The following is a 12,330-nucleotide window of genomic DNA, read 5'->3' as shown; positions in this document are numbered from 1 at the left end:
CGCACCATTTATTTTGGACCTGACACGACCTTGAGTGAGTGTATTAACTTTATTCCAAGATCCGGCATGTTTGTGGTCCGGGCTAGACCGCACAGGTAGAAGCCAGGAGACCTTGTCTCCTTATAGCCTCTCTGGCTTGCTGGATGACCCACTTTTGGTCTCCGACCTCCGAGCTGAGCAGCGCTAGCCGCCACCGCTCCCGGAGGGCCTCAGAACATGGAAGCTTTAACGCCTTAAAAATGTAGATATATTTTTCGGTGACATTGTAGCGCCGAACTCCGCACAGTCTCTATGCGGCATTGAAGGGCAGACAGACGAACTCCGAATAAGGACATGGGGCCATGTAAAGTTCATTTATTCACTCCTTAAGTTGATCGAGATTACAGTGCACACTGGGACAGGGGACAACATAAAAGAGAGTTGCCAGTGCAACTCCGAACGTAAGAAGAAATGCACAGCTTGCACTCTACTGGCGCAAGGCTGGAACCATCAGCGGAGCTAGTGTTCGACCTAGGGTAGCTAAGTTTTGCTAGTATTGCCAAGCTTTTTGCTGAGAGGCTGTTTTTCCAATCGTACCAAGTATGCCTAGACTTGGCTAGACATGTCACGTGACTACCTGTTAGGTGATGTTGTGATTTTAGTTACGTGGTTTTTGGTGGGAACATGTCACGTGGCCACTATTAAGTGGTTTATGGCGGGGACATGTCACGTGACGAGCTATTATGTAATGTCGCGCGATTTTAGTCGCATGACAAAATGTTACGTGATTTTCACTAGACGTTGCGTGATTTTTAGTCGCGAGTAGTTACATGATTCTAGTCCCGTGGCTACTTACGTCATGTTCCGTGGTTTTAGTCACGTGAGTGTTACGTTGTTTTTGTCACGTGACTTGACGTTACGTGATTTCCGTCACATGACTAGTTATTACGTGATACTTCGCACTAGTTGTACGAAGCTTGAAGGGAGTGCGGAGCTGGGCGGCCTTCTTTGTTTCTCTTCATTTTTCTATTTCTTTCTTCCTCTCTTTTGCTTCCATCTATTGTCTTTTTTCTCTATCTTTTTCTTTCTCTCTCTATGTATTTATGTCTTTCTCGCTCTTTTTCTATCTTTCTCCCCCTTGCCCTTCTTTATTTATCTCTCTATCGCTTCCTTTTTCTTTCCTCTTTCTCTCTCTCTATATCTGTCTCTATCTTACTTTCTCTTTCTGTTTCTTGCCCTTTCTATTTCTCTGTATGTTATGCTTTACTCTCTTCCCTCCTGACCCTCACTTCCCTTTCCCGCCACCTCGCTATGCTATACAAGTATATATGCTATGCTTTGCGAGCGTGCGTGGAAAGCCGACTGGTTAGGACGCTAGCCTTCTGATCATGGGTACCCAGGTTCAAATCTCGCCGCCTCATCAGACATCTTTTTTCGCCACGATTTCCTCTTCCTTTAGATCTTTCTTTCTGTCTCTCTGTTTCTTTCTCTCTCTCTCTGCACTCGTTGTCTCCTCTCACCCGTCAAGGTTATTACAGGCCACACTGAAGGAATCTGCACACGTGTTTTGGGAGCGAAGCAAATGAAGAAGAGTACAAATCGGCGCACGTGTTGTGGGAGTAAAGCAGAAGTAAAGCAGAAAAAGACGAAGCGACCGCGTACCAGTTCATGATGATGATGATAATTACTGTTTGCACTACCCGGCGCAACGAAAAGCTTTAAAGAGCTCCGCTCTTAAAACAGCACTAATGTCGTTTTTGTGCAGCGATTGCTGCAGTTCTAAATCCTGCGCTAAAAGCAGCTCAGCTGCTAACTTACAGCAGCAGAAAGGAAAGTTGGGCTAGTTTGAATGCCTGCATGATTGATGCAGCACTAAAGACAGCGCTCGTCCTGTGCACTCTGTGTTCCTTTCGTCTTCGTCTTTAGCGCTGCAGCAATCATGCTAACTTACAACGAAATAAGTATTTTTACCTAAGTCGAAGAGAGTTTCCTCTACCGGACAAGAAGCTCACTAGAGGACAGTCGGTTACCTTACGCATATGCTACGAACGGGTTCGCACCCCAGTGCCTGGAGTGTGAGGCATATCGGCACAGTTACGAAAGTGTTTTTGTGTGTGATAAGTGAGGTGGGAATGTTGACTTAAGTCGCATGCTATGTGGCTGTGCAACATGCGACTTTCCCAAAGAACAAGGGCCAATGAGACATAATGCTCAAAAGTAATGTGCTTCAAGATCAATCATGGGGCGTCCAGAACGCCCGCGAGGTCGCGGAGAGCCTAGGACTCTCTGCCCCAACGTTGGAAGTGTCCTCTACACCTAGCTTTTAGCCGAGAGTCCTTTAGGACCCCTTTTTCAGAAATAAAGTTTGACCCCCACCACCACTGAGTTTCGCTTTGTTGATCAGCTTTGCTAACTGAGCAAATTGTGTTTTATGTCTTGTAGCAGTTACTTTCATCTGTCGTTCTTTACCTTTGTTGTTTGTGTCCTCCTTTTTTTCTGATGCTTTATATTCTGTGCTGTTTGTTAGAAAACAAACAGCACGTCTTTATCTCTTTTGTGGTTGGAGTGAGCTTGCTTTACCTGCCACTTCAACTGCTACTTTAGAAATGGGTCCAGCTATGGTATCGTTCATTTTCCTTTGTCTATAATAAACCTTACTCATTTTATCTAGTTTTCGTGATGCTTTTACTTAATTTGGCTGTGTCATTTTATTACTACAACTTCGTGAAAAACATAAGCAGGTTCGTGTCACAACGTAAGCATATTTATCACATCAACTTATTTAATGTGCTACATAAATCATTTGTTTCTGATAACATACCTATGCAGTCTTGTTAATTTACATACACGAATATTCAGACACACAATCACACTCCTTATAGTGGAATGCTAGGATGCCCTAGAAAGGTTTCTGAACATCACAAGCCAGGCCCGTAACCAGGAATTTTTTTCAGGGGGGGGGGGGCACTTGCTGAAAACCTTGACTATTTGATAAAAACGCCTATTTTCATGATTCATTTTCGATAAAACACCATGTGTCATCAAAATTTCGGGGGGGGGGGGGGGGGCTGACTACGGGCCTGTCACAAGCACAGTGCAACGGTGCAAGGTGGTTTTGTTGGCACTGCACTGACGGAAGTCCATGCAACGCCAACCAAATCCCCTTCTTCCGTGGCGTAGTGGCGATGGCGGTTTGCACAACTTAGCAAGAGGTTGCGATTTTAATCTTGGCTGCAGAAACTTTATTCACAATGGTAAGTTTGACTGTACGTTGAACTGGACATTTTCAGCACTAATTGATTCAGCTGAACCAACCTTACACTTTCAATGCCATCTCTCCCGAGTCTCTTTCTCGCACTTTTACAAGCAAGGCATGACTCATTTCTTTTGAAGATTCTTTAGCATGTTTTGAACGTATGTGTCTATTCAGTGTGCTCTGGATGGCCGCAGCGTAGGAACACTTGTCACACTTGTAAGGCCTGTCACCCGTGTGAATGCGTAAATGTTTCCTTATGTCACAATTACGAGAAGTGACATACGGGCACACGCCGCACGCAAACTCCTTGTGTCCGGTATGGTTTGCCATGTGCAGCGTCAAGGAGCTAGAGTCGGCTGCTTCGTACGGGCACACCTCACACTTGTACGGTTTTTCGCCAGTGTGCGTTCGCATGTGGCGCTTGAGGGTGCCCTTGAGCGCAAACTTCTGAGAACAGACCGTGCATTCAAAGCGCCTTTCACCAGTGTGTATCAGCATGTGGCTCTTCAAGCTGTGCTTCGAAATCGTTGTGAAAGGGCACAGGTGGCAAAAGAGCAGATCCGTACTCCCAGCTGTTGAAAAAGTGGCACTGCGCCGTTTCCGTTTCACACCTCCCCTAGTGAGGTCCACTGTCCGCCTCGCGTAGAAATGTGGCTCTCTCTGGCTGCTCAGCATGCATGACGATTCAGCAACTGCAGAGTGAGAAAATATCAAATCATTGTCACTATTATCTACGCTCATACATAATGATGGCAAACAGCTTAGGTCAAACATAACTAACATAAGTAACATGACTTTCACGCAACACTGAGCTTGATTCCCAGTGATGCTACCGAGGACTCCTGATTTGGAGCAATTTTTTGGAGCCGCAAAATTTTCATTTTGGAGCACTTTGGAGCAGCAAGAAGTTCCATCTTGGAGCACGATGGAGCAGCTAATTTCACATCGTGGAGTACACTGGAGAAGCACATTGCACTTACATTCAATCATCTGAATAAATATTATAGGGCTCTTATGAAAAGCTAGAAATATTTCGATTCATTGCAAATCTCATGGAGAAAATCATCTCAGGAGCACTCTATAATTCAGTCAATAATGCAAAATATTGGCGTCATGCACTTGATTGTTCTCGAATGAGCTATTCAGCAAGTTTTTTTCTTCGAAACTAGCAAATAAACAAAATACTGGATACTGAAAAGTGTACTTTATGATATAACACTCTAAATACATCTAAGTAATTATCAGCAGAAGTGGTAGACAAACGCCGAGACATACAACAGTGCCTCGATGCTAAAGATTCACACTATCGCTAACGCATTTCCCTAAAGCGACTCAAAGGCAGAGGGCTGGTTCTTTTTCTCCTCGGTCGATTGTATTGCAGGGCGCAACATGACATCACTTAGCTGGGCTCAGAAAGCCAACTTCTTGCGACACTTGCTTCCCTCCTTCTGAGGCCCTGTCTGTGCTGTAGCGAGAGCATTCTCGCAGTGCTTCCAGACTATCGCTTGCGCATGCGCTGGGTTGCCTGAAAGATGGAGAACTGCTTTAAGGCGAGCATCCGCGAAAGTGTCTGGAAGTGCATTAAACGGGGGACTACATATGATTCAACAAACTTGGTGTTCCTTTTAAAGTGAAGCTGTATACGGCTAGGACATGCCCTAGTGCCCTCTGGAGAGCAGTGCAAAAAATAATGCATATTGAGCGTTAACAGCCCGGCCGTTAACAACCCGCCCCTACATATCAAACCGGCGTCCACCATGTCATATCTGTGCCAGACGCTAAAAAGTTTCGCTGGTCGTCCAGCTTACAGATTGGAATGACTCCTCATTTTTTAGCAGTGAAGCTGTTTGAAGCCGTCGACAACTTGTGCTCCGTCGTGCAAAACTCCTCAGGTGGGTATGCGCGACAGAAATTGGGGCAAGCCCCACTACCTAGCAGGGACGAGCGTTAATAAAGGTACGAGCAGGTTACGAGGTACAGCAGGTACGAGCTTTAAACGAAAACTCTGTTCGGCGAAGTGGAGCACGTCAAACTCGTGAAATAGAGGAGAAAAAGAGAGAAAGATGGCAATAGAAAGAAAGCGAAAGGAAAAAAATTGAGAGAAATAAAGGGAATAAAGACATAAAAAGATAAAAAGGCATAGAGAGAGAGAGAGAAGGAAACGACAAGACACGAAAAAGAGATAGAAAGAACAGAAAGCAAGACTGAATGTAAGAGAGACAGAAGTAGAAAGAAAGAAGCAGAGAAAGAGATAGAAACAATCAATAGAGAGAGAAGGCAAGAGAAAGAAAGATAGAAAGAAACCGATACAATAAAGAGATACAAGAAACAGAGAAAAAGAAACACCCAGCTTCCTTCAGGCTTGGCACCACTAGTGCGAGGCTGCCATATTCAATTTCTCTTTTTATTGCGATAGCAATTATACGCACACTCCCGATGGGGTTTTGGCGTCGCCGTTGCCGTCATTTTCAGTATAAAGTCCAAATTGATAACATCACCTCGCGCATGATAACATCTCCCCGCGCATATATGTTATACATGCGAGTAAAGGCTGGCGACGAACGCGTCTGAAGCGGAGATGAGCCAGCCGTCTCCGTCGCGCGGAGGGCGCATGCGATGACATCACCCCGCGCGCGATGCCTTTCGCCGATTGCTCATCAAGCAGAGAGGAAACGCCCCGCCCGTCTTTCGTAAGGAGGACGAAGTGACGGGAGTGGAGGAGGAGGGGTCGCTGCGTCGCTCGAAAGGAGCGGTCGCTGGTGCGCGCTATCTCGCCAGGCATCAGGAGACGGATCGTAAACTTACTGTGCTCGCAACGCTTACTTCACGTATAGAGAACTGAAAGTACAGCAGCCACTTCGGTCTCGGAAGCGGCCATATTCTCTTATATCTGCGCTCTGTTGAGTTACGCGAGATCGGATCCAAAAGAGTTAGCTGCTAGCCTTACTATGTATAACAATACAATTTTTTGCTATCGCATTCACTGCTTCGCCTTTAAGGAAACTATTTTTTTTTAACCGTCAGCTATTTACCCTGGAAAGCGAGAGGCGGACGTATAACATAGCGTAGTCGCTTCACAGTGGGCCTTCCGACGCCAGGGCCGTCAGCGACGGGCCCGCTACTGACAGCTGCGCGAATTAAAACACATTTAATTGCGGCTGCTCCGACCAGGAGGCATCCTTTTATTAATAAGATGACATTTGAAAAAAAAAGAACAAACAAAATATTCGAATTGGGCTCCTAACACTCACGAACTCAAAAGGGCAGGGCCTTTCAGGGCGTATTGCCGCAAAAGCGATCACCAACCCGGATGTGCTGGTGGAAGAAAATTACGAAAAAGCTCCTCTGGATGAAGATTCATGAATAAAGTATGTTTGATGAAAAGTGACAACGCGTTCCCGCTGTTCAACGTGCTCTTCCATGGACGTGAAGAAAGACAAATTCGACACTGCTCTAGTTTTCCGTAATTCCATTCCGCGATGTCCAGAAACATAAGTTACAGACATTCTAGCGGCGCGCGTGTAGTTATTACTGAACATTGCTTCAATTGCGTGCCGTGCGACTCCTGAAACGAGCTATCAGCAGCGTTTCTGGAACAGACGACGTCCGCCGACGAATCGCCGCCTCACTTTCACGCTGTCGATTGAGGCTTCCCGGGCTTCTGCAGAGAATGCATTTTGCCGTCGAGCCGACTTGCACAACGGAAGCTGCGTCGGCGCCGATCATGGCGTCATGAATCGGGACCCTCGCGCTCGCGCTGTTTACTCAGCGGAATAATTCTTGGTCCGTGGTTGTGACTTCGGCGGCCCCAAGATCAAGCTGCACGTTTTGACGCGCCCGCGGTGCGACTGCCGGTGATAGACGCCTCCAAACCCAACGCTCTGGCGCTGTTTGGAGCAATTTACGTTGATTTTATCAGGATGGCGCAGTAAATTGAATTTGGCGCACTTTGGCGCAGTTGGCGCAGGAGTGGAATCACTGGATTCCTCTAATTTTAATTTGTGCATGGGAAACTGAACCAATTAACGTGTAATTGAGTTTCCAATACATTAAATGAGCACTGATTTAAAAGTTCAGAAAACTTATATTAACTACAGAAAATTGAAAATTAAAAAAATTAAGTTCCTTCTTAAACAAATTGCTCTGACTATATGTGATGTTGAATTGAGCTTGCAAGCTGCAGGTTTACTGATACAAAAACATCGTAGCTGGTCAAGTCGCGCGCATTAAAATAAAGTGAATGGCAAGAGTGAACCGTAAGAGGATGAGGAAGTGACAGAAACAAGGAAATGGCGACGAGGAATATTGCCAATAAAGAGCAGTGTCCAAACATTGCCCCCCCCCCCCCCTCGTCCATTTTATCCAGTGTCCGTATGAACCCAGGTTACCCAAGCAATGCTGCCATAACAACGGAAACAATGAACGGTTGACAGATGAGGCCTGTGAAGGATGACGTGACACCAACTGTCTGGAGCCTTACATCCAGACTACGATAGAAACAGAGCCCACTATGACACTGGCGTCAGTATGCAAGCCACAATCAGAATGGAATGCTTCCTCATAAGACTGGAATGAATTCAACTTTGGCCTCAACTTATCTATGTCAGAGGAATCAAACACTGAAATGCTGCAACAAAAATTCTGTGCTTGTGTGACCATACAGCCAAGTGAGCTCAACCACACTTCTGTTCTGTGGCACAGAACCAATAACGGCTCTTAAGTTCCTGTTCGAGACCATCTCCGTCGCATGCCTGTCTTCAAACAAGCAGAACACAGTAGTCATATTATATATGGAGTTTAACGTCCCAAAACTACGATAAGATTGTGAATGACGCCGTAGTGGAGGGCTCGGAAAATTTCGAACATCTGAGGTTCTTTAACGTTCACCTAAATCTAGGTACACGGGCCTCAAACATTTTCGCCTCCATCGAAAATGCAGCCGCCGCGGCCGCGATTCGGTCCCGCGACCTGCGGGTCAGCAGTCGAGCGCCATAACCACTAGACCACCGTGGTGGACAACACACTAGTCAATCAGAGGCTGTGTGTCGAATGGGCGACATTTATGTGCAGTGTTATACCCCACTCGTTTAGTCCGTGGTCATCTCCCGCAGTACGTGTAAAAAAAAACTGCACGATTCACTCCTGTGTTGACTACCCACACTTCAACAGTGCGACTGAATATGACATATTTGTTTTGCCTGGCATAGTTCACCATTTCTCGGGTGCCACCACGTGAGCTCTCACTCCAACCTGGCAACATGCAAGCGCGACGTGCTCTTGCTGCTCCCTTTATGTGATCCTGGCACGTTTCGATATGTCAGCGCGGCTCGTTAGGGGCCATCACACCTCCTTGCGCCACAGGGTCTTGGGAAAACCACCGACTCATGCACCCGTTACCACTCCTTCATTTATGTTTATTTTACCCTGAACCCACACAGATACGAGGGGCGTTCAATAAAGATTTCCCCTGACCTACTTCCTGTGGACGGAGAGCAACGAAACTTTACAGATTTATTAGTCCTTCTCTACATAGTTGCCACCCAGCGACACACACTTCTCCCTTCTTTTTATGCAACTGTGAACACCTCGCTTGTAAAAGTCGACAGGTTGCTCCAAAAGCCACGTTGTTTCTTCAGAAATCAGAGTCTCATCATCTGGAAAATGCTTGCCCTTCAAATATGACTTCATTGTTGGAAAGAGGTGGAAGGCCGATGGTGCGAGGTCGGGTGCATAAGGGGGATGCGGTATAATTTCAAAGCGGCAGGAGCGTGCTTCCATCTGGGCAACATGTGAGTTGTGAACTGGGCCATTGTCTTGCAGAAGGCGGACACCTTTGGTGAGCATGCGACGTCTCTTGCTTTTGATGGCCTCCCGCAATTTCCGCAGCAGTGAAGCATAGTATGCCCCAGTAATCGTGGCACCCTTTCCTAGCAAATCCATCAAGACTACTCCGTGATGGTCTTAAAGGACTGTGAGCATGACGTTGCCCGCTGAGGGCTGGGTGCGTGTCTTCTTTGGTGGCGGTGACTCCAAGTGCTTCCATTGCATCGACTGGACTTTAGTCTCCGGATCACAGTGATGGACACAGCATTCATCCTGTGTAATCAGTCTGTTGAAAAAGTCCTGCTGGTTTCCATGGCACGTTGTCAAAAGAGACTCGGAGCATTCGACTCATTCCTGCTTTTGGAAAGGTGTGAGCAGCCGGGGAACCCAGCGTGCGGATACCTTACGCATATGAAGATGGCCCTGAATGATTTCTCCATGGACCCCACACTTATAGTGACATTTTGGGCTAGGTCTCGAACGGTTACCCGGCGATTTTCCAAAATGGCGGCCTCCACTTGCTGGATAGTGTGTTAATCGATAGCGGAGTGGGGTAGCCCTGCAATCGGAGCCGTTTCAACCGAAGTCCTACCGTATTTGAATTGACGATGCCAGTTCTTCACTACATCATATGATGGGGAATCCTCCCCATAAACCTCTTTTATATCATCGAACGTCTCCCTTGTAGTGCGGCCTTTCAAGTAGAGGAACATGACGGCTGCTCTGTGTTCCACTGCAACCATTATCACACCTCACACTACTTCAGCACATCTAAAAGATAGACCGTTATTAGTTCAGAGTTGCACATTGGCACGTGATCTACAGTGACCTATGTCATTACACATGCGCAGTTTCGGCATCCTGCAATAAATAGAAGTTAGTCAGGGGAAATCTTTATTGAACGCCCCTCGTATGTTATACAGATGAAGCAACACAATTTAACTTTACAGACAGTCCGAAAGATATAAGGCCGGCTGAATAATCAAGCTCTTGCTGGAAACACGCCAAAGTGAAACATCAGAGGGAATGAAAACTTTAGAAGCGTATAAGATCTCTATCGCCTAAATGATGAAAAAGGCATAAGCAGTACAGTGTCTCTTGTCTCCCCCACAAGCAAAATGTACGATGGATTATTGAACATGTTTCATTAGCAAAATGCGCAAATCAAACAACCAATGACTTTAAAAATGTGGCTTCTTGAATCTACAGAAATCATGTTCACAAAGTGTGTGCAATTGGTGAGCTTCAAAGAGGATCGAAGCTTATCACAGCAATGCGTTACTGAGAAAATGTAAAACAATTACAGCAGCCAAACAAATATGTCCCGGCAATCAGTGAGAAAGCATGCGTACATTCATGGACAAATGAAACACGAACAAGAAATTACAAACTTGAATGGGTTTTGTGACTCACAACTTAAGTCACAACCTAAAACAGCTAACTGTTTGGTACTCAAAGATATTTTAGTCTCAAATGAAGCATGCAAACCAAGACTATGCTGATACTAAATGTACAAAACTAGCAAGAGCGAAATATTGCATTAACCCTAACTTGTTTATGCTTCGTTTCTCTATGATTGATCTGGAAGGCACTAAAATGAGCACACTGTCATCTAGAACGGATGGCTCAAGGCTACATTGCAATGCTTATTTCACATATACAGAAACAACTAATTTTCACACTTCTCAAAAACAAGTTCTTGTACAACTACAACACAGCGTGCAGCCTGGTCCAAATCAAATGCATTTACTCAATATAGGAGGTGAAGTTTTGCTGAAAAAAATATTTTGCCCGTATCTGAACTTTACTGAAACCACTACCACTTTTTATGGAGACTGCAGTGGTGTGGACCTTGGCAGAGAAAAAAGATTTTGCGCAGTAATCACCCCTTAAAGAAGCCCTGCAACACTTTTCGAGCATGCTCAAAAAGCGCTGCCGATCGGTAGTCGAGGCTCCCGAGAACACGCGAGCCAAATATTATAGCGATGCGCACGGCCTGGAATTTACAATAAATTCTCAAAGTCAGCTGAAAATCGCTCCCTCTTCTCTCGACAAATGATGTATTAGTCCGCAAAATATGACGCGATTGTCGGCAGTTCCACCATTGGCTGATGTTATAATCACGATAACACCCTCATTATTACTTTCGTTGTTAATTTTGAGTTCAATAAGTAGATAATATGTATGTTTATATTCTGTTATCGCGTTAAAAACACCGAACAAACATTAATATTAGCACTTCCGGTCTCACCGACAGCTCGTCTGCTCGTAGTTGCGTGGTTCCGTTTTCTTCGCCATGCGCAGTGCCGAAAACGTTAATATTTCTGTGCTTTTGACCATCGCCGGTTGCCGTTGAGAGTGGCAGCCATTCGAGTGTTGCCTCGTCAGCTGGGAACTGCATCGTCGGCACGTTCTCACGACCGACCGAGGCAGCCGTGCAGCATGTCTCCGATAACAATGCTGGCGTCCGGTAATGGCGGCGCTTCGGGGTCGTCTGCCAGTGCCGTCTTACGAGGCGGTGTATCGGAGTACGGGCCGAAACCGATCTCGGCTGTCATTCGTTCCAAACGAGCGCGCAGGTTTGCTTCCATGGTTGGCAGAGCGATGAAAACACTACGGCGTTCGAGGTGCACACCCAACATTACCAAACCGACGCGCAGTTTTCAAGCACGCGCGATACACATCGGCTCCGCTCGACAAGAACGACGCAAGCCGACCGGAAGTGGCGGCACAGACCACGTGGTTGCGCCCAGACGTCAGAGAGAAAAAAATGAAGAAAAAATTTCCGCCGGCGCTCTTGGGCGGAGCCTCGCTCGTCTGCGCTCCCTCCCTCGAGTCGCTGCCTAGCTCTCCGCGCGCTCGCGGCGTTGAGTTGAGGGAGAAAGCTGCGGAACGTGATCTCTATAATTTGGTAACACCACTTAGACTTGACGGATTCGAAAAATTTTTGCGGCATATGACTCGTGAAGAGTCATACGTCAATAATGAGACTATTCCAATATAACTAAGAAAGGTGTTGCAGGGCCCCTTTAAGCCACAAAGTCTAACATACATTTGCACACTACATGGTCTAAAGATGCTCAAGGATATCAAATGCGCAAATTTTCAGCCAACTTCTCTTTCCTTGCACATCAATATAAGCACATCGTCGCACATGCACAAGAGGTGATCACATTGTCACACCACCTAATTTCTCAATAGCCCCCACAAAAAAAAAACATGGCTGATCCCTCTGTCATAGGCATCGGTAAAACACGAAAGTGAAGCATGTC

General features: G+C 46.2%; 1 protein-coding gene across 3 annotated transcripts in view; it reads right to left on the bottom strand.

Moving 5' to 3' along the window:
- Window positions 1-339: 339 nt before the first annotated feature.
- The window catches only part of LOC119372569 (zinc finger protein 157), a 40,676-nt gene continuing 28,685 nt past the window's right edge, over window positions 340-12,330 (bottom strand). For 2 of the 3 annotated variants that reach the window (XM_037643047.2, XM_037643046.2), the window contains one exon: window positions 340-3,927. In XM_037643047.2, coding sequence (XP_037498975.1) covers window positions 3,296-3,927 — 632 coding nt within the window. In that variant the 3' untranslated portion in view covers window positions 340-3,295. The remainder of the gene's footprint in view (window positions 3,928-12,330) is intronic. The other variant, XM_049419938.1, reaches the window with a different exon arrangement.

The sequence above is a fragment of the Rhipicephalus sanguineus genome, chromosome 10 (assembly GCF_013339695.2).
Source record: "Rhipicephalus sanguineus isolate Rsan-2018 chromosome 10, BIME_Rsan_1.4, whole genome shotgun sequence".
In the NCBI taxonomy this organism is placed as follows: Eukaryota; Metazoa; Arthropoda; class Arachnida; order Ixodida; family Ixodidae; genus Rhipicephalus; species Rhipicephalus sanguineus.
The sequence above is the reverse complement of the archived record's forward strand: the minus strand, read 5'-3'. Positions and strand labels throughout refer to the sequence as shown.